This window comes from Python bivittatus, unplaced genomic scaffold (assembly GCF_059951505.1).
Source record: "Python bivittatus isolate LINGU-HERP-01145 unplaced genomic scaffold, Pbiv_v1 ctg000000_np1212, whole genome shotgun sequence".
Lineage (NCBI taxonomy): Eukaryota > Metazoa > Chordata > Lepidosauria > Squamata > Pythonidae > Python > Python bivittatus.
The window spans coordinates 700,158-727,787 of NW_028277028.1; the positions used below are offsets into that span (position 1 = coordinate 700,158).

At 39.0% G+C, this 27,630-nt stretch overlaps 1 protein-coding gene across 1 annotated transcript; it reads left to right on the forward strand.

Moving 5' to 3' along the window:
* Positions 1 to 2,859: 2,859 nt before the first annotated feature.
* CHMP5 (charged multivesicular body protein 5) lies at positions 2,860 to 18,668 on the forward strand. The gene is made up of 8 exons (XM_007441577.4): positions 2,860 to 3,039; positions 4,481 to 4,585; positions 5,918 to 5,964; positions 11,013 to 11,106; positions 11,192 to 11,263; positions 11,942 to 12,050; positions 12,592 to 12,704; positions 15,780 to 18,668. Exons 1-8 carry the CDS (start codon positions 2,971 to 2,973, stop codon positions 15,828 to 15,830), a joined length of 660 nt encoding a protein of 219 aa, XP_007441639.1. The 5' UTR covers positions 2,860 to 2,970; the 3' UTR covers positions 15,831 to 18,668.
* The last annotated feature ends 8,962 nt before the right edge of the window (positions 18,669 to 27,630 follow it).

Genomic DNA, 27,630 nt, shown 5'->3' on the forward strand with positions numbered 1-27,630 from the left:
AATGGACATTGAGACCTTTTTTTTCAGCCTCCAAACATGGTTTTAAGAAATTAATCCAGCTGACCATTTTCACACAACACATTGAACCATAAAAATAAAGGAACCCTAAACTGTCTGGGTTCATAATATATGGCACTTGCAAAATAGCCAAAACCGTATTTTACCTAGCACCTTTCCTTAGTTTGTGCTTCCTTTGCATAAATGTGCCCCAAATATCCCTTTTTTAAGCAAGCAACCAGGCAGGACAGTTTGAAATCAGGTGACACTACACCTCCCACCCCAGGGTTGGGATTAGCTTGGCATCTACTGGCTAATTTAGGCTGGGGCTGGCATGACCTGTCCTTGCTCTGGTTCAGGGCCATTTTGCTTTACACAGAAGGAGAGTCTAGTTCTTTCAAACCAGGTTGTCCCACTGTACCCAACAATTCTACAAACTGATCCCAGTTCAGAGAGCTGGATCAGCCTGAAGGGCAATGGCAGCAGATGGGGTGGGAGGGAGGAATGCACCTTACTGTAAAGTGGGAGGAAATCATCTTTCTGTGTCTGCTGTGCAAGTCTCCCTACACTTTCAACTGTTCTTCTGGACTGCCTTTGAACACAGGTGTAGCATTCTTTTGCAATTGCCCCTATTATATTAGTTAATAATTAAGCTTCCTTTGATTGCAGCTACATTTGCATAAAACCAGAGTGAATTTTGGCAATGGCTAAACTGGTCTAGCCATCAGTCAGAACTCTTGTCTCCTTATCCTCATCCCATGTTAAGGAGATTGATTAACTTTTGGTCTACTACCTTATAAGAAATAAACACAAACAAGGAGTGTGATTGGTAGTTTTTTTCCTGCTGGCTAAGTGATGTTTCTTTGGGAGAGGAGAGAAACAAAGCTGAGGGAATTCACCAATCCCTCTCTTTAATATGTCGTATACACTGTAAATAAGGGAAGCATCATTTGCCTGTATAGTATCTGTGGCAGGATATCAATCATCAGTGGGAGCAACACATTTTATGCTGGTACAGTTTTCTGCCAGGGCTGAAGGGCTGGTGGATAATACTTTAACTCAATAATAAAACAGAGCTCCTAGTATGTTGCACTGAACCCAGGAACAGATGTATATGTGTAAAATGACTATACATGTAAAATGATCTCCCTTCAGGATTTGAAGAGCGCACTCGGGCCTCTATTACATTGGATTACCATATTCTATAAATGCAAATTGAAAATAAGACCTAATTCACACAGCATACTAAACCATGTGCTTTATTCAGGTTTGGCTTAGTCTCCTGTATGAACCTAGTAAAGATGTGCAATATTTGGATCCAAAGTGGGCAAGAGTTGAGGATACATATGCTGGATTCAAAGAACCCTTTCCTATTTTGGATCCAAATACTGCATACCTCTACAACCTAGTCATTGTTTTTTAAAGCATGATTTTCAGCTAGTATCTTGTGTGAACCCAGCCAACAATGGATTAATCAAAAAATCTTGATGAAGTAAAACATAATATGAGAACTCTGTCTCAGCAAGATCACATTTTCTTAACACAGTAAAGATACCATTGGTGAAAGAATTGCTCATGGTAGTGAAAAAATAGCATTAAATGCACACTTGCAACCCAAAATTTGTAGCTGACCTTGACATGAAAATGGCCTATATATCATCTGTGCAGAAAAAAAAATACTGGCTCAATGTAATCAATGGGACTATGGTATCTTCTGTCTTTGTCATCTGTTTTCACCATCTGAAGGTGTTTGTATTGAATCTATATTTGTGATTCCTATAGTGTGTGAACGTAGAAATTCTATTTCAAAAGTTTTATCAGTACTTAACTCTTTATTTTTAAGCCAGGATCACACAACTTATGCAAAACCCAAATCATATAATTCACTGTGATGTGTGAACACTGTCATTGTTTTATAAAAAATCATTTATTTATTGTATGAATCCAACCAAAGCCTTTCCTATTGGCTGTGTTTGTGTGACGCACCCACACTTTTCTTAATTATGGAATATTCAGTCTTCTAAACTTACATGATACAAGGAACCATAAACTAATCTCATAGACTGGGTTCATACATGCTGGAGTAAAATTTGGTTAATCTGTTCCAGCGTACTATGCAAACCAAGAAATGGTTGCAATCCAGAATCTGAAACACATTCACATAAGAGGCTTATCTGGCTCCCTATCTTTTATATTGTTTGTTAAAAGCAAACTAAGCCACTCAGTCATCAGTCTTTTGTCCTTACCCATAATTAACCATAAGCCATTGTTAAAGCTGGTTTACTCATTGCACTAATTCATTATGTGTCTTGTTTCAAAAAGCTATGCAAATTTAGACAACCATTGTTAAATAAACCAAGCTTAGCACAATGTATAAACTCACTGTAAGCTTGCTCTTAAGCGTGTAATGGGAACCTCGCAGTAAAATGGTTTCCTTAATAATCCAGGCGACCATTGGATAGCAGCAAAGTGATATCTCTTTGCGTGTTCTGTTGTTGTTTGGAGCCCAGACCTCGTAGCCCTCTCTCAGTCCAATCTGTCAGAGTACATTGCCTGCTAGAAGTTTTGAAAGTAAAATGAAGGCAATAAACAAATATCCCAAACACTTTTGCTGCGTCCCTGTTATTCCATACTTTATTTCTATTCTTCCCTTTTTCGGAGCAAACACATCTAGCCGGTATTCCGAGCAACATCCTCATTCTGCTAGTAAACTCCCCTTCTCCACAGTGCTTTTCAAAGGAACCCGGAAGAGCTTAACTTTCTTATATTCATCCTTTCCCTACAATCTTCCGGTCTTTAACCCAAATGTCACTCGAAGTCTCTACCATCCGTTGATTGGCTGTCGTATCAGAAGGGCGAGATCTATGAGCAGGCGCAGTGGGTAGTTTCCGGGTCTGAGGAGGTAGTGAAACTTTTGAGGTGTCTCTTTGTTTTCCAGTTTTTTGGGCTGTATTTCCCTGGTTAGCTGCTAAGATGAATCGCTTATTCGGCAAATCGAAGCCTAAGGCGCCACCTCCGAATCTGACGGACTGTATTGGCACGGTGGGTATCCGCACAGGGAGAGAGCGAGGGCTGGAAGACCGTCACCGCCGGCTTCTCTAGCTAAGAAAATCGTCGTCCGCATCTAGTCGGAAGGCTGAATCTCTTTGTACGAAACTTTCAATGGAGCAGTCTTTTGGCAGCTTTGCTGTGTTGTTCTACATAATCTAAGGCTGAATGAGAAGACGTGGTCGCTAACAGGGCAGCAGATGCCTTCCACTCGTGTGCTGCTCTCTCGGGGGCAATATTTGCTGGTCGTTAGCCCATCAAATAAGTGTTTCTAATGTAGTTTGAGCACTGACTTGAGTATGTCCCATTCGTTCATACTTTAAACTTGTATTGTAGCCATGATATTCTAAACCACAGTTTCATGAACCCTTGGCCGTGACTTGAAGTGTTCGGATGTAGTCAGTCATTTGATTCATGCCTTCCGAGCCATGGTTTGCTTAACTGTGGTTTGTTGCATAAATTGTAGTTGGCTGAATTCTCAGAATATGCTGTGTTTTGCATGGTGTGGTGGCTGGGGTTTATATAAAACCAAAGAACCCCTGTTTAGGCTGCTAATCATTTTTACCACTTTCCTTTTGTATCAAAGACTGTAATGCAGCAATTCAGAAGCCAGAATCCAAAGAATTATGTGATTAATTCTGCCTATTTATAATGGTTGGAGGTTTGTGCTTTTTAAATAACAACCCTCATTCTACCTGGCAAGCTAGTTCAAAACTAAGGGGATTTTTTAAAAAATGGATGGGGTGGAGACAATAAATATATGGCCATGCCTTTGATGAGTTCTTGGATTCCAGCCAACATAACTTAGGATGTATTATGGAAGAAAATCTCAGGATAAAAATGATCTTTTTTAGTATTTAGAAGTGAAGATAGGGGCACATAGAGGAACTGAACACAATAAAAATCTCAAGAGTGTCAGATCCAGTTGTTATTTTCCTCTTATGTGTACCCAAGACTTACTTAAGCAGCATAACTGGGGATTAAATGTTTTAATTAGAATTTTGGTTACAAATTAAAGTTTATACATGTTTATGTACCAATTATATAACAGTTATTCTTCTTTGACTAGAGATAGTAAAAAAAATTTTTTACTAGAGATAGTAAAAAAAAAAAAATCCTTGTTTCTCCCCTCACCCTTACAAATAAGTGCTTTTGATATAGAAACCATTTTTCTTATTACTTTTTCTTTATATAGGCAGCTAGAGCTCCCCCAGGTTACTTTTTTAAAAAAGTTAGCCCCTCAAGAGGCCTCTAGTTTTTTATTTCTTTGGCGATTCCTTTTCTGAATAGCTATTCTTGATAAAACTGATAATTTGCTAAAGATTGTGTATTTAGTATTTGGGTAAATACTGTAGCATATTTTCTCTTTTTACTTTGACTGGTAATGTCTTTGCTGCCAGTTAATAAGATCTTTATTCATTATTCCTTACTAAAGGTGGATAGCAGAGCAGAATCGATTGATAAGAAAATTTCTAGACTTGATGCAGAACTGGTGAAATATAAAGATCAAATGAAGAAAATGAGGGAGGGGCCTGCAAAGGTAAGGTGTATACAGTTTTATGGTGAAGTGATTTATGTCTGGTCACATGATGACTAAGTCTCCTGGTTTTTAGGAGGATTCCTAAATGTCAGTATCAGATCTGTACCAGAGTTCAGAAGAAAACAAATGAATAAGGCTATATAATGATGGGAGAAGTAGGGTTGTGCAAGGCTTGAAATCAGTGACCAAAAGGAGTTGCTGAGTGCCAGCACCTGTCTGTTACTTTTTAAAACATCTACACACCTTGCCATATTAGTTTTGCCCAGCAAATGCTATTATTATTGATGCAGCTAAAGAAGTCCTGCTTGTATTATATGATTTTGAATCTAGAGTGGGTATCATGTATATGCTGCATATCTTGTGTTCAGATCCTAGCAGAGCCATAGACACTAAGTCCTAATGAGGTTGGTCTGGTTTTACCTTAGCAAATTACTAGAACCTAGTTATTGAATTGTGTAAACTGTAGTTTATAACTTAGTATAAAATGTCATTTTGGACTAGTTAATAACTCTTAGTTTAGTGGAACTTGGCCTAACTCTTGCCTTTGTTTCTCAGGACTTATTTTATGGTAAATGTGAAATGTATGATACAATATTCTTAACATCAGGTCTTAATGTACAGATGCAATGTGAATTTTAACTCTAAGAGGCATGTAAGCATAGTGAGCAAAGTCTTTGACTTCAGCATGGGAGATCAGGTTCAAAATCCTTACTTATTTGGTTTTGGACCAGGTACACGCTCTGACTGGGTTCATACATCATGTTAAGTTTGTTTTAACAACTGAATGAGGCACAATTCATACATAAAGTGAAGCTTTAGAGCAAGGTTTGCAACTGACAATGCCTGGGTCCACAGAATATGATAGGCCAAAGCCATTCAGATTATATTGTGGCTTAATATGTGTGGATCCATGTTCACTATATTTCCAAATACTTAAGCCATAGCTTTGCTTCTAAACCAAAGTGGCTAACTTCATGGAACTCATTAAGTCACAAATTGCAATAAGCAAAACGCATATTGAGCAAAGTGTATTGCATGTATGTAGTGCATTTTTATTGCATCTAGTGTCTTCTTCAGAAAGTATTTTATCAGGATAAAGAGGTAATAGAAGAGGAAATGAACTCTATGAGGAAAAATTAAATAAACAATTTAGGGTTAAATAAAGGTTGCTTGCTTAATTGGTTGATGACTGCTAATCTTATCAAAGAGCATCTTATTGGTGTTTACTGGTCCTAGGCATTATAGCAAGAATCTTGTATATAATACATTAAATGTTTCTATTCAGCTATTAATCCTTATTGGGTTTAACATCTGCTTTTACCTTTTCTTTAGAACATGGTAAAGCAGAAAGCCCTGAGAGTGTTAAAACAGAAGCGAATGTAAGTTTCATACTCTCTTAACCTTTGTGTTCAAATGAGTGCCAAATCTGAAGGGATGGGAAGATGAGTCCTCAATGTTATGTTTTTAACTACGCTGCTACTCAGCCATTCTTTTGTAGTGAACTTGGAAATAAGATGGGTCTTGTCACTCATTTTGCATTGCATATTGCATCTTGGGTGCCTCTAATCCTAATTTCCCAACTGCAGTCCATTTCATTGTTTTATGGCAGAGAAAGAAGAAGAAAGTGAGGTTATTAGGATGGAAAGAGAAGGAACTTACTTTCTAGAACAGATTGGAAGGAATAGGATAGTATAGTTCTTTATTACGTTGGAGGAGGAGAGCCTATGGTGGCAAAAAGTCAAGAATCTAGTAGCACTTTTTCTGATTGTTAGTGGGAAAAGGCGCTACCAAATTCTTGATTCTTTATTGCAGTCAATGACCAGAATTCTTTCTGCAGGTTAACTAAATAAATGAAATAAAACACAAACATAAAATGATAGCTACACCATTTAGGCAATCAGGTCATGACAAATTTTACAGACAGTAACGTAAATTAAGTCAGAATTGTCTAGGTACTTCATCAAATTGGGAGTTATAAAACATGCATCCTTATAGAAGGCATAATGTAACGAGGGCATTAACATTTAATCTTGTAAACCACCCAGAATCACTTGTGTGCAATTTGGCAGCTATTTGGTGTAGTGGTTAAGGAGCTCACCTAGAAAGCAGGAGATTGTAAGTTCTTTCCCATGAAAGCTGGCTGGGTGACTTTGGTCCAGTCACTCTCTCTCAGCCCAACCAACCCACCTCACATTTATTTATATACTGTATATAAATAAATGGCAGGATAAGAATCTAATAATAAAATAAAAATAAATATGCTAATGTTAGCGCTCTTATTTTTTATCACATCTAAATTTTCCCTGCTGTGTAATATGTTGCCAGGAAAGTTCTTCTTTTCTAATGTGTCAAATTTGTTCTTGCAGCTGTCAGAATATATCTTAGTAAATTGTGATATTTTTCATTTATGTTTACTGGAATCTATATACTATTAAAACTCTCGGGTCTGTAACCTTCAGCTGGGCAAAAAGGTGTGTCATAGGGCAACAATTTTTGAACCAAAGTGCCTCAAATGGGCTAACTTATAATGTGTCCAAAATCCAGGACCCATTACTCCCATAGGATTGAAATTTGGGAAATTTGTGGCCACTTCTGCACTGCTGCGCCACTGCGGTCAGCCCAGGTCATGTGATCATCATGTGCGTATCTCCAACCTCTTTCCCACCTCCCTCTGTCCCCTACGTCCAGTCAGCTGTCGGCAAGTCCTGATGGGCAAGTAGTGATTGGCTGCTTTGGAAATAAGGCAGAAATTTGAAATCTCTTAACAGCCATGGGCACTGAGGGAACAATGAGGGAACGACTTGGATGCCTGCTGGTGAGGTAGGACTGGCTGAGGGGGGCACTGGTGGACGATGGGTGAGCCCTTTTCCCTCGAGGGAGGGGGCCCTTGGGGACACACCGGAATGGGGAATTGGGATGCACTTTTCTTCACAGTCTGCGGCTCCCTTTGTTCCACTTCCTCCCATCAAAGTGACAGGGAGTTCAGCAGGTCAGCCAAGGAGGAGGAGGAGGCAGCTTCACTGGGGCTCTCTTGAGAGTCGTGAGATGAGGGCAAATGGTGCAAGCCTATTATAGGGAGGGAGGGAGGGAGGAAGGAAGGAAGGATTTCTGATACTCCCTGCCAGCTTCCCACAAGCAAAGTCAATGGGGAAGCTAGCAGCAAGTTGGAAGTCACTCCTCCCAATGCTTTTTTGGGTACCCGTCTTTAAGTAAGGAAATATCTCTGAAACAATGACCCAGCGGGTCACAGGTCATCTAGTTATACCTAATAAGAATATTTGAGGATTTTCTGAATATTTGGATGTATTTCTTTCCAATGCTTTTGGGGGTTTTTTTTTACATAACCACCACATACGATAAAATGTTCCTTCTTTGTTATGGCATTTACAACATGTATGATTTGTCTATGTTGGTAATTATTGATAGAGTTATATACCATCTCTAAAACATTTTATCCCAATTTTTTTCTTAGATTATAACTTGGAGTAAATTTTATTGAATTTTTCCATAGCTTGTCCCTTGATGTACTATGATTATTTCTATGAAGTTTTGCATCCACTTTGTCATACAATTTTTGGTTTGTTCCATCTCCAGATCATATTTCAGTAACAATAAGTGATTCAAATTCTGTCATCTCTCTCAAAGTCCCTCCTTCTTTCTTGAGATCACTTTTTATTATTCCAGCAATTTGTAAGTACATCAGCCACAGTAAATTCCTACCTTCATTAAGCAGTTCTTGCTGGGTTTTACACTGTTTCCTGAATCTGGATATACCATATCAACATATGTAGTTAAATCTTTCTTACTATAGTTGTCCCTAGAGTAAAAAGCATTTGATGGTGAAGCTAATGATGAAGTTACCAGACTTATTCTTGTTTTTAAAAGATTCCATATTTTTGTATCAAACTTTGTCTTGTAATTCTTATATGTCTTTTCAAATTATTTTTTTCTTTTGTTTTCTTATACGATAAGCACCTATGAAGTCCATGATTGATATTTTACTATTTGGGGATTTTATCCATTCTGTTATCCTTGATAAATAGCCAGCACAATAACATAATTTAAGGTTAGGAAATGCAACTCCATTTTTTCTTTTGAATCTTGCAAAATTTTAAATTTTGCTCTTTTTCCCCACTCTGTATAAATCTGTTTACTGTTCTTTGCCAGTCCTGCAAGGTTTTGTCTAAGACTGGAATTGGTGCTATTTGAAATGAAAAGTTCAACTTGGGTAGTATCTTCATTTTTACTTGCCAAGAAAGTTTTAGGTTTTTCCATGTTTCATTTTTTTTATTCTTTTCCATAATTTATTGTAATTATTCTAAAATAAACCTTTATTAAAGTCCCAAGTATTTCACTGGATTTTTGTTATCTCACAACCAGATTCTTTTTTTCACAAAGTAGACATCTTTGGGGGTTAAATATCTTGTTATTACCTTTGTTTTATTTTCACTGAGTTTGTATCCTGAGAATTTAGCAAAGTCATTATTTTTATTAGCTGTCTGATAGCATTCTATGGTTGCATGATGGTTAGTACTACATCATCTGCAATGTTAGTGGTGTTCTGAGTTGGGAAAAGTTGATTTAAATAACTTGTCAGCCTAAAGAACTGGACTACTCAAAAACCCATTCCTGGGTAGCATATACTGATTCAGCTGTGATGTCAGTGCAGTCACACTAATTATCTTAACATTTTTCAGTTTGCTTCAAGTCTGGTTTAGACTTAGGATGAGCCAAAGTCCTCCCTGATAAATTATTTAGTGGCAGGAAGACACAATAGGGAGCGTGACTCTTTTGATATTGCTCTCTCAGCAACATCTGTTACCACTAGCCCTTGTGTTCCCCTAGACCAGGATAATATGTTAAAATCAAATATAACTTTAAATTTGGGATCAACCCACAGAATTCCTAGGAGGTGGGATATATGTGATATCTGTATACTCTGAGAATTCTGTATTTATTACTGAGCTATTGATTATTGTGCAAATAATAATAAATTAATTAAACTTGTATGTTGCCTGACTCTCAACAACTCTGGGCAACTCACAACAATTAAAGAAATTACAATTAAAACATTGAAAAAATAAAGAGAAAAAGATGGCAGGTGAGATGAAGTAAAGGATCTCACTCTCCCTCACTGAAGGCCTGGGTGAAGGGCCAGGTCTTCATGGCTCTTCTAAACAACAGAGTGGGGGCCATCTGGATCTAGGGGGGAACCTCATTCCAGAGGGCAAGCACTGCTACAGAGAAGGCATGCTTCTGGGGTCCTGAGAAATGACATTGTTTAATTGAAGGAACCCAGAGCATGCCAACCCTGCAGGATTGAATCGGCCAGGCAGATGTTATGGGAGACAAGTTGTCCCTCAAGGAACTAGGCCCTATGCCATTTAGGCCACATCTGGAAACAAATTGGCAACCAATACAGCTCGCAAAGCAGAGGTGTTATATGGGCATACCAAGACATGTCCATTACTTCTCACACCACCACATTCTGGACCAATCGAACCTTCCCGGTGGTCTTCAAGGGCAGCCCCATGTAGAGAGCATTGCAGTCAAGCCACAAGGTGACCAGAGTGTGAGTGACTGTCTGAAGGACCCCCTGATCTAGGAAAGAGTGCAACTGGTACACCAGATGGAGTTATGCAAAGGCCTTCTTAGCCACAGCTATATTCTTCAAGCAGAAGCTATAAGTTCAGAAAGACTCCCAGATTGTGTATCAGCCTTGAAGGGGAAATGCAACCTCATCCAAGGTCAAAGATGGAATATCTCCAGATCTGGGTGGTTCAAACATCCACGGCCACTTGGCAGGATTGAGTCGGAGACAGTTCCTCCCCATCCAGACCCATACAGCCTCCAGACTGTCCACAAACTCTGCAATTAAATTGGTTTCATAGTTAAAAGAAATTTTGATCTGGCATAAACAGGGCAGCTTAACATAAAAAGCTGAACAATATTTATTTAAATTGAAACTTAACTTTTCTTTATTCATCAGACTGAGTAGATGCAGAATTAAAATATGGTAGTACCTTGCTGACTATGGCTGATCTCAGAAAGCTAAGTTGGACCTGGTTGATACTTGGATGGAAATCTACTAGGGAATCTTGGATTATAGGTTGAACTTTATTATTCCCAAAAAAACCATACAGTCATCAGGAATTGACCTTGGCTCAAGGGAGATTTTGTTTTGGAATCATTGGAAGCCAGTTATATTTACTACAGGAACTTATGCTGGTCTATGACCATAATAAAGATTTGATTTGATTTACTACAGGAACTCAATTAGTAAATGACATGCTAAGTTTTCATTCAAGTCCTACATTTGGGGACTCGGCCTCAAATTTGCACTGTTGGATTTGCAGTATTTATGAAAGACAGATAGTACTGCAATTGCACCAGTTTGTGTTCTAAAATGTCTGTCTTATGAATACAGGTATGAAAACCAACGGGATAATCTTGCCCAGCAGTCTTTCAATATGGAACAAGCCAACTATACTATCCAGTCCCTAAAAGATACGAAAACAACGGTAAATTTGCATTTCATTTCAATTTTGATTTATATATTATATATGTATTAATGGGTCTAAGTATTTTATCTGGCAACTTTTCTAGGTTGATGCTATGAAGCTAGGAGTGAAGGAAATGAAAAAAGCTTACAAGCAAGTAAAAATTGATCAAATTGAGGTGAGTTTTAGTGTTGTTTTTTAAAAAAGCTATAGAATTACTTAAAACCATACAGTCCTCTTTTCTGGCCTGGAATAAATAATATATATATTTGGTTTTTTGTATAAGCCAGACTGCCTTTATTAGATTTATATCCCACCTTTTCTTCAGGAGTTCAAGGTGAAGTACATAGTACTCCCTCCTCCAGTTTTCCCACAACAACCCTGTGAAGTAGTTTGGGGTGAAAGCAAGTAATTTTCATGAGTTTCTATGGCTAAGAATGGACTTGGACCAGTTTCTGCCCAGTTTCACTCAAATAACTTTCCTACTGTATTATAGTTTAAAGCATGAAAAGAATGAGAACATAGAACAGCTGGATCAAGACTTAAAATATAAAATCAGTGGACATGAAATTTTAGTTTAATTTCACTGATTTCAACAAGTCTAGTCTATATCCTGGTTCTCATGTTCAACAAACAATGGTTAAATAATGGTATAGTACATTGCTCAAATCCAATGGTAGTATGAATAAATCTTATTTCAGTACAAATGTGAATTGTTTACCAATTGAGTGAATTAATAGAGAATGCAGAAAGATTTTGTCAATTTCAGGCAAATAAGTCTCTTCTGTCCTGACAAAAGACAGAAGACCAATTACAATTCTCCTCTACTGTGATGGATGTGTATTTTATAATCTAGGACTTGCAAGACCAGTTGGAAGATATGATGGAAGACGCTAGTGAAATTCAGGAAGCATTGGGTCGTAGTTATGGAACCCCAGAGATAGATGAAGATGACTTGGAGGCAGGTGAGTTACCAGTAAATTCTGGTATTGTTGTAGAGCCAGGACTTGATGAGTTCAGGATAGATAATTTAGTTCAGTTTATACAGTATAGCCTTGGTTATAAGCAAACAGCAGAAAGTATAAATATACTTTTATGTGGGAGTCAATAATGCAGCAGATATAAGTATTTCTGTATTCACTTCAGTTTCAATTTATTAAGGCCATTTGCCAGCAAACAAATAAAAAGAAACCAAGAAAAGACCAAAAAAAAGTATCACCATATACAGCATGCAGCCTTACGTTTCACTGAGGATCTCCTGCTGCAGTCTTGAAGCTAGGTAACCAACCTACACAATAGTATACTGTTTCATAAAAGGCTTGTCTGCAAGAAGGAAGGAAGTATTTTTGTAAAAGCCATATATAAATGCACTAAATTAGCTTTCCAGAAATGTTAGGGCTTTTAATTGCTGCATTGTTTGTATAAATCAGATATAACAAGTTCACTTGTTAAATTTCTAAATTTCAGTCAGTAATCAGACATTTCCTGTCCTCAACATAATTTTAGAACTAGAAGCACTGGGTGATGAACTTCTAGCTGACGAAGACAGTTCCTATCTTGATGAAGCTGCAACTGTTCCATCAGTTCCAGAGGGCATGCCAACTGAGGCAAAAAACAAAGTGAGTCTCTGTTCACTCCCTCACCTCCCACCACCAGACACCACATAGAAGGTGCCACACATTTAGAGAGGAATGTTCACCAATGTTAGGGTTTTTTTTAATTGCCTATCCTTTAAGCAACAAACAAACAATGGGCATATTGGAAGTAGGCATCTGTTTTCATTTTCATCTCACTGTTGATCTGTTTACTGCTGTGATAATTTGAGAAGCTGTGCATGATGGATTAAGATGTTACAAACACTTTAATGGGGTTTGTTTTCTTAAGTTCAAATCAAATATAACAATTGGTGTAACCATAGTTCATTGACTAAGGCAAAATGACCAAGTTCACATAATTCTAATATATAAACCATGATTTAAAATACAACAAATGGGTGCATGGATGTCATAGTGTAATGTACAACATCTAAGTACCTTATAATTTTTTTTTATTTTAATTTTTTAAGTTTAGATTTGTAAGGCTGCCCAACTCAAACAGTGTGACTCTGGGTGGTGTACAGCATAAAAAAACAAACAATATCCAAAACAAAAACAAACCATATACATTAAAGATATATAATATATAAATATGAAATATAAAATGGTGACCAAGCAACATAACAGAACAACCAAAAGGGGCTCTCATTCAATTGGCCTCTAATGCCTAAGGGAAGAGCCAGATCTTTATGGCTTGTCTAAAGGTGAGAAGAGTTGGGGCCTGTCAGATTGTTCCAGAGAACAAGGGCAACCACAGAAAAGGCACATGTACTAGATCCCATAAGATGACAAAAGAAGGAACCTGGAGCAGCCCTCCCTGTTGGAGGGTGTGGGATGGGCAAATGATTTTGGGAAAAGATGGTTCCTTAAGTAACCCGGCCCTATGCCATGTAGGGCTTTGAAGGAGATAACCAGCACATTGAATCACACCCAGAAACCTATTGGAAGCCAGTTCATTGCTTGAATAAGCAGCTTGCTGCTTATTTGACCAAGGTTAATAGCAATATTGCTATTGATGTGCTTCGTTTTGCGTATAGAATAAAACCCTTGCTGTTAGCTATTTTCCATCATAAAGAACGAAACTAAAATATTTTGAGAATCATAGCCACATGGAATTTGGGACCAACTGCTGCTCTGTTGTTTTTACATCCCTGGAGTGAGTGGCTAGTAGTATATTCTGAGTGCTACCTACTACCCAAATTGCAGAAAATTTGGTTGAAGGAATGATTTTGAAAACATTAAAATGACCCCCTATCAGGAATAATGAGAACAGCTCCACTCTACTACAGTACTGAAAAATATTTTTGTTTAGATTAGAGTGCTCTTTCCCCTTCTCAACAGAAAGAACATACAGACGTTTTTTCAGCTTCTTTCAGTAAACCAGATGCAGTATTTAACAGATTGTAGGACAAAGAGAACTGATCTTTTTAACATGCCTTTCAATTTGTGCATTTTACCATCTGAAGCTAAAGAAGGTAGCCAGGCACCAATTGTACTTCCTTCCATTACTATGGAACTTTTTAAAAAATCAAAACATAAAGAAATTATCTCTTTGGTCAATTTTTCTGCAGACACTGCAACTACACCTACTTAGCAAAATCAAGCAATAAATTTGACATTTTTTTTCAGTTTCCTTGTTTTGCTGTTTATTCTTGAGCATAGGTGGGCTAGTATGTCCTTCTGAACTGATTAATTAGCATTCCAACAGCAAGACGAGAACATGCACAGAACTACATATACTAGAACTCAGCAAACCAGCCCCAAGCACTGCCATCTTTGCGTTCTTTAATGGACTCTGAAACTTAGTGTCAGCACTTCTGTGTGAAGAACAGTAGTATTTACACACAGACATGCAAACAAACACATTCCTTGTATATGTGCCGTAAAAAATCTTACATTGTACATGCAGTACACTGACCCAACCACATGAAATCTTAATTTTTCCACAACAGTTTTTTAAAACTAGTAATTTACCAGGCAGGTTGATAGGTCTGCAGTTATCAGCATATGCTTATCTGCTGTGTTCATCTGAACTCCCACATCACCACTATCCATTTAAAAGAATAACAGTCCTGCTGCTGTATTGGAAGCAGTTTGTAACTTGTGATTGGGTGCTTTTTTTTAATCACAGCCCCATCACAGTTCCAAAATGGCCAGGTTTTATTTTAAGGTCAGAATATGTTTTGCTCTGCCTTCATACCAGAACTCTCAAATCATATGTATTTCACTCCAGACCTGGAACACTCACAACAACCATTTGAGGACTGAAACATGTTAAACATCCCTACAATATATACAGAATAACTCCCAGGTCATGAATTGGCTGACTTCCTTTTTCAAAGGAAAGTCAACTGAAATCTCGTATGCTACTTTGGGCTATATTATAAATATATCTATTTGTATTGTTAGCTTACCAAATATCGTGTTCCAATAACTTTGTAAAACAATAGTAATATCACAGTTAAATATTTAATTTTTATAAGCTCTTTTTGATGAAAGTGATCAATACTTATGAATAAATGACTTGACATACAGGTAATCCTTGACTTACAACCATTCGTGTAGTGACCAAAGTTACGACAGTGCTGAAAAAAGTGACTTATGACCGGTCCTTGCACTTACAACTGTTGCAATGTCCCCACGGTCATGTGATCAAAATTCGGGCACTTGGCAACTGGCATGTATTTATGACAGTTGCAGTGTCCCGGGGTCACGTAATCACCATTTGTGACTTTCCCAGCTGGCTTCTGACAAACAAAATCAGTGGGGAATTGTGTCATTCACTTAACAACTGCATGATTCAGTTAACAACCACATAATTTGTTTAACAACTGTTGCAAAAAATGTAAAATTGGATGCAGTCACGTGATGCCTCACTTAATGACTGCACTGCTTAATGATGAATTTTCAGGTCCCTATTGTGGTCGTAAGTCAAGGACTACCTGTATGTGGATACAATACTTCTCTGTTTTCTGGGGCAGATAGTTCAGGATTTAAAATAAGATTATTGTAATTTTCATTTAACTCTATTTAATGTGTTTTCATATTTTGGGGACAAAGCAACAGTTATCAATAAATTATGTATTTTCATTGTCACAGGATGGGGTACTGGTGGATGAATTTGGACTCCCACAGATTCCGGCAACATAATTATGAAGATCAAAAGGAATGCTGTTTTTCATATTATAAATTTATGAGCAAAAACAATTGAGGTGGCTGAGACCATACTTTTGCAATATTACATACCACCACTAAGTTGTGAAATAAAGAATGAATGATGAGTGCTAATTTTCTTTAAAAATATGATGGCACTAAATTTTTTTATTAATGGCAAGAAATTGACACTACTTTTGCCTTCCATGTGATCTATTCAAAGTTCTAAAATTTGGTTTTGTCATTTGTGTAAAAGTAGTATATAAAAGTATTTATAGCTTTTTGGTTATAGATCAATGTGCTTCTATTTTTTAAATTTGCCATCACATTTAACTGTAGGTGATTGCATTGTATAACCTATTTTGACATAAATTGGTTATTACAGAGGGTAGCTTGATTTGATTATGTGATATTTTTTAAGATGCTTGTCTGTTATTGTAAAGTCCAAGATGTTAAAAAGTTCATCTGAAGGGTTTCTAGTTAGTATATATGATAATAAACTTATAATTCTTTCAATTTCCATATAACTATAGGTAATATGGTTTGAGTTGAAGAATGTAGCCCTGATTAGTTGCTTATTTGACAGGAAAGCCACTTTGAGAAGAGAGGAGCATGGCAGTCAGGCAGTGCTATACTTTAACCAAGCTTTGTGCTTACCCTATTGTATAAACTGGAAACAGAGTGTTTAGGGTTTCTTGTAATGGAAACTTTTATTTAAGTTTGCCATAGTTGTACATCCAAATTTCCAGAAATGGTGGCTGATGTAAACCAAGGATCCAGAATTGATTACATTTTCCATGGACCATGAGGTTTGGATTGTTGCAGCATGCTTCTCTCCACAGGGGCAGGGACTAGATTAAGTTGATCCACCATCTGGAAGTTAATGGTCTTGCTCTGCTCCAGACAGTCTGGAGGAGGTTTTCTCAAATCTGGCCAACCATCTTAATCTTATTCTTAATTAAGCCTGGTTGAGATATAGAATAACTATTTCCTGGGCACTCAGTAATGTACTCTTAAGCATCTCTTGTCTTATGCTGGAGCCTGTAGCATTCTATTGTATGTTGATCAGTTGTGAGTGATGAAATGTGAGCACAAGTTAGCTTGCGTAACTATGGTATCAGACTGGAGGCAAATTCATCATAAGACCTAGACCACAATAGTTGGGGAAGAGAAGAAGCAATAGATTTTCTCCCTAGTTGCATCCAAAAAGAGCCATCCAAAGGAGCTTTCTGGGGCTGTCAAAGAGATGACCCATCCTTCAGTGGGTCTGTATGATATCTGGATATTGTTTGGGCTTTATTTTGAGTAGTATGGTCAAGACCACCCAGAATTTGCTAGGCTTGCTTGTTGCTACTTTGAGTGATGCCATACCAAAGTTATCTAGTGCAATACTAGTACTAATATATCTCTGAATCTGTTTGCAAATTCCTTGAGGAAGTGGATAAGGTTCTTAGATCTGTTCACATCACTGCTTTTATATTGGATCCTTGCCCAGATTGCCTTGTAAGTGCCTCTAAGTACTTTGTCCTACAGATTCTTCAAAAAGAATGCTGACCTAAAGGAGATGATGGTGTTATCAACTATCGGCCATGGTCCAGTGTTCTGTATTTAGCCAAGCTGGGGCTGCAGTTTGAGGAACTCTCAAATTGTCTTAATCCTTTCCTGTCTTGATTTAGACCTGAATTTGGCATGCAGATGGACACAATCACCCAGATGGAAATTCTGTACTGGGACACACATAAGGGAATGCTATTCTGTTGGTGGGGGAGGTGGGGGAGTTGGACTTGCATTCTGGTTGTTCCGTTCTTTCTCTGTGTTACAAGGTAGTAGCAGGAGGTTTCTGCTTGACTTCTTGGGAATTATTCTGAGGAGTCTAGCAATATTTCATGTTGCTGGACTGGTCACTGATCACAATAAAGATTCTGATTTCATCTTGCCTCCCATATTATTTAATGTCACTACGAAGCCACTGGGAAAGATCATTTGCACCTTTGGAGCTAGTCATCAATATTCTGATGACATTCAGTTTAAATCTCCTTTCCTGTGAGCTTGGGATTTGATATTTCCTGGTTATTATATAGCTTTAGGCCTGAATGTGGAAGGACTGAACATGGAAGAATAAGCTGAAACTGAAACCAGTCAAGATGTTGTTACTGATCTGAAGCCCAAGAGTTAGGTTTCTTTAGGTAGACATGTTCTGGGTACAGTTGCCAGGGGAGTTCTCCTAGATGAGACTGGATATCTACATAATGTTGGCAAAGTGAGATTTGCCGCTGACAAAGCAACCGCTAACAAAGCAAATTCATCCCTACCTAAAGGAGATGGACCTGACTTCAGTGACTTATTTGCAGGTAACCCTAAAGTTGGACAATTGCAATAGGATCTTTATGGAACAGCCTGGCAAATAGTCAAAATTTTCAACTGCCTCAGAATGGTGTGTGAAGCTTCTTTGAGATCCCACATTACCCCTATTCTGATACAGTTGCACAGCTTGTTGGTTGCTCTTTGAACCAAATTCAGCAGGTTTACAATGGTCAGCACCATTATGAGTCCTGCCACAGATGTGTTTGGCATCAACAACCATTTCTGCTTTTTCTATGACAAGATCAATAGTATGATGTATTGCCACTGAAATTAAGAAAAACCTTTTCCATACTTCAGGCTCAAAACTTCTAATTCTGTGAATGTTACTACTTCAGCTTATTTTGCATTTTATATCTGTTAAGTTTTAATGTGACTTTATGGATGTTTTTATTGTACCTTGTAATTTGTATGGGGTCATTAAGGGACTGGCAAGCATATACATTTTCTAAATAAATGAAGCAGTTTACTTGATTTTGGCCTACTGCAATGTGTGAACTAAGCTATTTATTTATTTAGTAAGTAAGTAAGTAAGTAAGCCACCCATCTCCCCCAACGGGTGACTCTGGGTGGCTGTTGTCTAAAGTCATCTGTCACCTTAGACAGACATTCTAGCCTTTTCTGATAAACAATGTTTGAGCCTCTGGATCATTTTGATTACTCACTTCTACCTTTTTTTGCACCGTTATTAATCATTTTTCAAAAGCAATGACCAGAACTGTACACAGAATTCTAAATGAAGACATTCCACAGATTTGAATAAGGGCATTACAATATTTTGACATTATCATTTTAAGTTCTTTTCTTAATGTTCCCTAGCACAACTGGCCTTTTTCACAGCTGCCACACATTGAATTCACATCTTCACTGTGTTATTCCCTTACAGCCTAATATCTTTTTTGTTTGTTTGTTAGTTACAGACAGCTCAGACCTTGTCAGTGTATATGTGAAGTTGGGGATATTTCCTCAATGTGTATCCTTTACAACTTACTTGAATTGAGTTATTGGACCCTGATTGTTGCCTCCTCCTAGCATTATCGAGCAGCTTATCCAAACAACTTGTCATGTCAACAACTTTTATGTTAGGCAGTAAGTCACCATAGGATCTGCACACCACAATCACAAACCCATTTGTTTCTAAATGATTGAATTGCTCAAAACCAAATATGCTGTATGCCCCCCCCCCCCCCCCCAGAATATCCTCAGTGTCAGGTTCGGTCAGCACGAGGCTTCAGGGAAGCACGGGGCTGCAGGGAAGCTCGCAACCAGACCACGCGGAATCCACCGGCGGTAGCTAGTGGGGAAAAGAGGAACCGAAAGCGCCGCTAATTAACGAGCCACCTGCGGCCAGCTAAACAGGAAAACCACAGCGGAAGCTTTTAACTATGAACTGATAACGGCGCGAGCAAGCAAGGAACGGGGCCACAGGGCAGCGAAACAAGATTGCAACGCAGCACAGAACCCGCGGGTCTGCACGTAGCAGGGAGGGACCAACCCAGCCGGAGGGGGACTGGCAATCAAGGACAATGGACTCTGACCGACCCTGCCATCATGAACAATCAAGGGGGACATTGGGGGGCCCAATAGTCCACAGCTGCAACACGATCACGAGGCGGGAAAAAGCGCGGGAAGGGGGGAATATAACAAGTGATGCAATTGTACCAAGCCAGTCCTGGCTTTGCTTGTGACTACTACGTTACGCATGAGTAAACCTTCTTTGTGAACCACACGTGTCACGAGAGTTTCTCTGTCGAACGGGGCAAATCTCACACTCAGTACAAGAGGATGTGGGCTTATTCTTTCTATTGTCACTCATTACATTGTTTGAATATTCATGAAAGATACCAGTATAAATTGCTGATATTGACACTTTAGATCCTGAGCACACCCAGCTATTTAAAAGATCTGCTGATGGCTCTTGAGCACTTGATCCAATTACCAGACCAGAGTTCATTGATTTTCCTACATACTAGAATAACTTCATCATGGTTAGGAGGCCTTTCTCACATGGCTCCAGTTTATTTATTTATTTAAAAGACTTGTACGGCCACCCATCTTATGTGTCACAAGTCTGAGTGGCTCACAAAACCATAATAATGCCAAAGGAAACAAGCCCCCAAAATAAAGCCAAATAAACAAATCCCAGTGCCCTAACCAATGCTCCCTGCGACTGTCCCTACAACCCAGCTGTGGTGAAAGGCATGATCCAAGCCCCAGCAGAGAAGCAGGGGAAGGAAGCAGAGCTGGAGCTGATGCAAGCCTGCATGAAAGCGGGCGAGAAAGGCTCCTGGCTGGTGAGCAACAAGGACTCTTTAAAGGGACAAGGGGGCTTGTGGTGGCACAATGGGAAACTCTATGTGCCAGAGGTTTCCCGTGTGGAGGTGCTAAAGAGAGGGCACACCGGAGGAATTGTGGGACATTGTGGATTTCTCAGGACCCTCCACCTCCTGCATAGGCAGTTCTGGTGGCCGTCCCTCTGGAGGGATACGAGGGAACACGTGGCCAGCTGCTCAACATGTGCAACGATGAGGGGAGAGAAGGAGAATCTTCAGGGACCCTTCCGGCCAGTAATTGACCCGGCCATGGTAAGGCTAGAGCCCCAAAGCACTAGGAAAGGCCACACAGTTATGGCAGATGGGGGGGCAGTACCCCGGTAAGCCCAATTAGAGAGAGGGGGTCTCTCTTCAGGGAGGCGGTATGTCAGATTCACCGCTCAGCTTCGCCTAGTCAATTTCACCACCCAGGCACAAGCAGAGAAAAAGGGGAAGTGAAACCACGAGCTGATTAAGGACAGGTGGCGGTGCTTAACCAAAACCGCAAGCGGATACTTTGTATCAGCGCGGCTTCCCTGAGCGCGCTGCAAAGGAAATCGCAGAGGCTTGGAAGCGAAGCAATCAATGAGCAATCTTCAAGAACTCCCGGCTTTGCGCACAAACAGGCAAACCCAACAAAGGCAACAACAGCACAACTCATAGACGGCAATCAGAAAGACAAAAGCACCGGACTGAATCTGCCATTTGGGTGAGGGGGGATTACTGTGGGTAATCTGTAACTAAGCAACAGGTAAAGCTCGGGAATGGGGAAGCTATAAAATACCATGTAAGCTATGCCAAGCCAACCCTGGCTTTGTCTGTACTTACTTACATTACGCTTGAGTAAACTGCTTTGCTGAACACACGTCACAAGAGTTTCTCTGAGACAAATGGGGTAAACCTTACACCTAGAGGGTGGGCACATTTTTGTGCCCTTCCAAAGAGCAAAGGCAAAGCTTTTCTGTATAAAGGGCTTGCAGGGAAACCAAAGGCGCGACTGCCCCAACAGCTGACTTTGTGTGTTTGCTCTCAGAAATAAACTTCACCTCTGTTTCAAGCAACTGCCTGTGTGTTTCATTCCCGGCTCAGAAACGAACCTGATAAGATTTCCTTCTAACAGCCTCTTATGCTAAACAAAATCAGGGTGGTGCTATTTTGAGTTTCTTTCACATGCTTCCCTCTTCTCTGGACTGTGTAATCATTTCTCTGAGTTCCCTCCCTTAATGACTCATTCATTCCTCTCCTATTGGCAAGGGCAACTCTACAGTGTGTACCTGTGTGTGAGAGAGAGAGAGAGAAAAAGCCTGGAGTGCTATAAGACATGCAGTGGCCTTACCATCAAGGAGGATTGGAGCCACTGTGACCACAAACTCAGCCTCAGCAAGCATCTCCAGGGCCAGGAATATCATATTAATTACAATTTTACTGTAATTATATAGTGTAGCTTTATTGTTGTGTAATGTTGCTATTATATTGGCTGTGGCTGTTGCTTTTGTACCCCACTTGCAGTAGCCTAGACTGAAGTAATTTAGAAATTCATAAATAGAAGTTCTATCCAATGCTATGATTCCCTGTGTGAATAATCTACCAAAGTAGGCAAGGATCTTTCCTGTCTGAACTCTGACACTAGGCGGCAGCAGATTTAAATTTAAATTGGTGTCTTCCGAAATCACTTTGAGTTGAGAAGCTACCATTCTCTCTCTTTCTTGAACTGGGAAGAAAAGGTTAGAGATGGGGGAGTAGTTGTCCAGATTCAGAAGTGTAATCAAGATTACTAGAAAAGCCAAAAACATTTTCCCTCAACTGATTCTTTTAGAGTACTGGAAATAACCTCTCTTTTAAGGATTTGTAATCCCTGCGCATATTCTTTGTGCTAAAATGAATTTATTTTTAAGTACTGCCTTAAGCTATTGGGCTGGCTGCACCAACTGTATTGGCAGGTATCTCAGATACCCATAATCCAAATGCCTTTGGCTAAACATGTGCTCACTTTGGAGTAGATGCAAACAGATCAATAGCATAAGTGAAGGAAATGTTTGTCTTTGAGTTCTCTGAATGTATAAACCACTTTGATGAAGTCCTCTAGTTTTGAGCTGGTCTTTAGAGAAGATAAGATGTGAAAAATTTTCCCCAACTTGTCCAGAAAAAAAGTAAGAAATTGGGCTTGGAGTAGGAGTACATGATAGATTTTATGAACATTTTGTGAAAGAATTAAAATTTAAAAATAATGTTCTATGACAAAAACATCTGGACCCATCAATTCCTGGCAAATAGAAGGGGTAGAAATGGAAGCAGTAACAGACTTCATTTATTTGGGCTCCAAGATCACCGCAGACGGAGACAGCAGCCATGAAATTAAAAGACGCTTGCTCCTTGGGAGGAAAGCTATGGCAAGCCTAGATAGCATATTAAAAAGCAGAGACGTCACCTTGCCGACAAAGATCCGCATAGTCAAAGCTATGGTTTTTCCAGTAGTAATGTATGGCTGTGAGAGCTGGACCATAAAAAAGGCCAAGCGCCGAAGAATTGATGCCTTTGAACTGTGGTGCTGGAGAAGACTCTTGAGAGTCCCCTGGACTGCTAGGAGGTCAAACCAGTCAATCTTAAAGGAAATCAACCCTGATTGCTCATTGGAAGGATCGATAATGAAGCTCAAGCTCAGATATTTTGGTCACCTAATGCGAAGAGAGATCTCTTTGGAGAAGACCCTGATGCTGGGAAAGATTGAAGGCAAAAGGAGAAGAGGACGGCAGAGGATGAGATGGTTAGATAGCATCACTGAAGCAATGAGCATGAAACTGAGCAAACTCAGGGAGGCAGTGAAGGACAGGAAGGCCTGGCGCAATATGGTTCATGGGGTCACGAAGAGTCGGACACGACTTAACGACTAAACAACAACAACAATTTACAATATTTTTGGTGGTTCATAGAACTCTTATGCTTCTGTTAAGAAAAGGAGACAGCTGGAATTTGTAAGCTTAGTAATACTCAAACATCCAAGCTTGATTACCTGAAGCCTTTTTTTTTTAAAGTGAGTTCCCAATCTCAAAGTTGCTTATGCCACCTTGGGCCATTAGTTTGAGAATCCCTGAATTAAAATGTGTCTGTCCATTGAAGTATTTCATTTGGCTGTGTGCTTTTATCATTTTTGAATGCCCAGGAAGAATCCGCTTTTAATGCATGTTTGCATTCTGCATTTCAGAAGTTAACTGTTTTTAGTACAGATATATACAAAATGGGAAATGTGCTTTGCTTCAAGATCAGAAGAAAACAACCTCATTGAAATATTTCATTGGAACACTCTCAGTTGGATGTGTTCTGCTGGAACTTGAAATATTTCAGGTGTTCCAGTCATAGAAAATGAGAATTCAGAATAAGCCTTTACTTTCCAGCATCAGGTTCACAGACATAAGCCTAGCAAAAAACAACAGCCTGTGTGACTGTTTTATGACTATTGAAAAAGGGCTGTAGCTTTATTGTTGCTTCAGTAACAAAAAAACTTTACAGTACAGCTAAAAAGAAAATCATTACTGCCTCAGGCTTTATAAGCTCAGTATCAATAGGATGCAAAAGTGTGCAAATGAACTCCAACCATCATTTATTTATTTAATAAATTTATATGCTGTCCAACTCTCAACAATTCAACTTTGACTTCCTTCTAGTAAAGAATTTAATAGTAATTTTTCTAGACATGCAGCTAACTTTTCAATTCTGAGTTACATGTTTAGTAACTATTACTTTGCCCCAGCATTCTAACCTCCCTGCTAAATCATCCCATCCAAATGCAACCCAATAGCAGCAGGGTCATGACCAAACCTTAGTGCTATGCTGGCTAGGTTAGAAAAATTTAAAAAGCAACAACAGCAGTAGCTGTTCACATACTAAGCCAAAGATACATAATGTTAGCACAGTGATGGCAAACCTTTTGGACTCGGTGTGTAAAACATTTGGAAAATGCCTAACTGGACTTGCTGGCATGTCACCCCACCCCCGACCCCGAACAAAAGAGAAACAATTCTTTACATATTTATGTATTTTAAAAAAATACAGTCCAATCATGTGTGGTGCTATGTATTATATAAAGAAACATCAAATAATTACAAAAATGAAATACAAGTAAAACAAATGCAGTTTCTTTGGTAACTCAAACAGGGAGAATTGTTGTTGGGTGTTGGTGAATGCTGGTGTGTCACCCAAAACATTGTAGCGTGTCACTGACATGCATGTCATAGATTTGCCATTCCTGGCTTAGCACAATGTGTGAATCAACCCATGTTAAATATGGGAAGAATTGGCTGAGTCTCTGCTGAATCAGTCTTTCTAGGTCAGACTTGAAATGACGTTAATAAAATCAAACCCATATAGGTTGAAGTCACTCATAAACAAAGATATAGATGCTATGTAAACATAGCATAGAGGAACTTTACTACTTTGGGGGTTTTGCTCAATTTCCTTCTCAGATATTTTTCTTTTCTTTATTTATTCCTTGCTTGCCTAACATTGAGTAACCTCAGTACCTAAATAACTGCTCTGTCACAGGATGTTTCACTGCTTATCCATCTGCATGGTCTAAGTTCAGATGCTGCAGAAAAGCTGGAGTTCTGCAGTTTCTTAACTTCCCCATCTTGTTGCTCTTTCAATAAGCTTTCCACTTCCAACTCTACCCAAGAATTGTTTGCTCTCTCTCTTATTCTCTGTGAAACATTTTTGTTTTTGGAAGGTGAAGAAACTATGTCCTATGCCAGTGAAGCAACCCATCTGGAAGATTCATTAGGTCTATTCTCCCAGAGTGAAATTCTCGCCACACAGGTATGGGATTATATGCTTTCAGACATAACTGTGAAGAACTAATGCATGCGAACTGCTACTTAAGATTATATGAGAAAGGAGCTAAGGAGGAGGTTGCAATGAGCGTGAGTGATTTGAGAAGGGCTGGCTAGGATGATGAAAGGTTTGAAAATTCCTTGTCCTTATTATGCCAGTGAGAGCTAGGAGCAGAGCCCAAAACTTGAATGAACTTTTTATCTACCGTCCATCCATCCATCTGAAAGATTGTGACTTAGTTCAAACTGTACTGTTAGGCAGGAAGCATATTGCAGAGGAGCCTATCATTCGTCATTTTCCCCAGGCATAATTAAAAGTGCTTAGATCACGTATGACAAGAGGCTCCATCATCTCCCATCATTCCCCTATCAGCCACAGCCGTACCCAACTCTGGCCATGGAAAACCATGCTGCAGCTGGGAGGTTGGAGTGACATGGGGTTTGCTGCACAATTCAGTATTTAGCAAGAGGCAGAAATAAAATGCTAGCAAAATGCTATTAGAATATTACAGGGGCTCTAAAAGATGTCAAACAATCCCCTCCTCAGGAGACTAGAAGCAAGGGATCTCAGATTGTCCTGAAGGAGAGGCTTTGTGAACCAGTAGCTTCATTTATTTATTTATTTTGCTAAGTTGTCCAACAAAGAGTACGAGCCAGTTAAGACAAAAGCTTCTCCCACACATACCGTAAGCTGTTCTCTACCCAAGGAAACCATGCTGATAGTGCTGTTTGGTGTTTAGGGGAGATTACAACCCTGATGACAAGAGCAAAGGAAATCAGTTATAGAAAGGCCAGTGTTTTGATGCTGTGTGCATACAATCTACTCCTGATTCAACATCATCTGGGAAAAAGCCATTTCCAGGAAATCACACTTCCGTGGCTTTTCTTGGTGCACTCTTTTGCCAATGGGGTTAGAACAAGCCAATTCAATTTTGAAACAAAGGATTCTAAATGTAGAAAGTCAGTTGGATTATACAGCTTGTCCCAGTGATGTATTTATTAACAACCAATTTACAAAATACAAATCGGCCTGTTATCTGGACAAGATAACTGTTTCAAAATTCAGAAGAGTTTTATCCTTGGCTTTTTTAATGCTTTCTCCACAACAGTGCTGGAAGGGAAATATAGGAAAATCCCCTTTGGTGAATGATGGTGCCCCTGGGTGCAGATGCAATAGAAATTACAATCCATGTTTTGTTATATTGCCAGTTCTACAAAGACTTTGGTTTGCAGTTGATCTCCACATTCCTCTTTAAATGCCCAAGGTGTTCTGACTTATTTTACTTATGCTACTATTAGATAGCAAAGACAATTCTATTGCCCTAAAAATTGCTAAGTTTTGTAAACTCCACCATACTACAAGCTGTAACTGTTAATGGTTATGCTATATTTTACTATAGGGCTCTTGAACTCATGGCTTCTACTACAAGAGCAGATGGAATGGCCAAGAGAGGCTTTGGTCTGCTCCACCTGGTATACTAGTTGTGTTTAGGGGAGCCTTTGGGGATTGAAGGAGCAGAGGATTTTAATTATGAAGATTTTTTGCTAGTAAGGGAGAGAAAACTGCAGTGTTGTGACTGGATTGTTTAGATGTTTACAGATGTATTGATTTGATTATATATACTTATATTTGGTTATGTTTGCATTGTATTGTATTGAACTGGACTGGATTGTGTAAACTGCATACAGTCATATGATGGAAGCAGCATATAAGTCTTACTAATACATACATACAGTGCTGTACAAAAGTTTTAGGCAGGTATGAAAAAATGCTGTAAAGTAAGAATGCTTTCAAAAATATATATTGTAATTGTTTATGTTTATCAATTTACAAAATGCAAAGTGAGTGAACAGAAGAGAAATCTAAATCAAATCAATATTTGGTGTGACTATCCTTTGGCTTCAAACCAGCATCAATTCTTACACTTGTATACTTTGTACACTTGCAAAAAGTCAGGGATCTTGTAGGATTAGAGTCAGGTGTATGATGAACCAATTATACCAAGCAGGTGCTAGTGATCATCAATTTCATATTGTCAAGTCACGATGTCCAACTCTCAGTTCTGAAGCATTCTCACACAACCAGGCTTGGGTCAGATAAATACTTCTTTATTAAGAGGTACATGTAGCTTGTAAACAGAACATTGCTAAAACTAACGCCTTGGGTAAACCTCCCTCTATTTATCCCCCCTCCCCTTATTGCCTGGCATTGTGACTCCTCTTCACCTGTTGTTGACCTCTCTCCTTCCTCCTCGAGCTTCTTCCTGGTTCTTTGGGCCCCAGCTGCCTGGCCGGCAATCA

Excerpts from the sequence above, each read along its gene's own strand:
- CHMP5 (XM_007441577.4), top strand. The coding sequence starts at position 2,971 with ATGAATCGCTTATTCGGCAAATCGAAGCCTAAGGCGCCACCTCCGAAT. Across the intron at positions 11,107-11,191 it reads TAAAAGATACGAAAACAACG|GTTGATGCTATGAAGCTAGG; the intron begins GTAAATTTGCAT and ends CAACTTTTCTAG. Across the intron at positions 12,051-12,591 it reads TGAAGATGACTTGGAGGCAG|AACTAGAAGCACTGGGTGAT; the intron begins GTGAGTTACCAG and ends ACATAATTTTAG.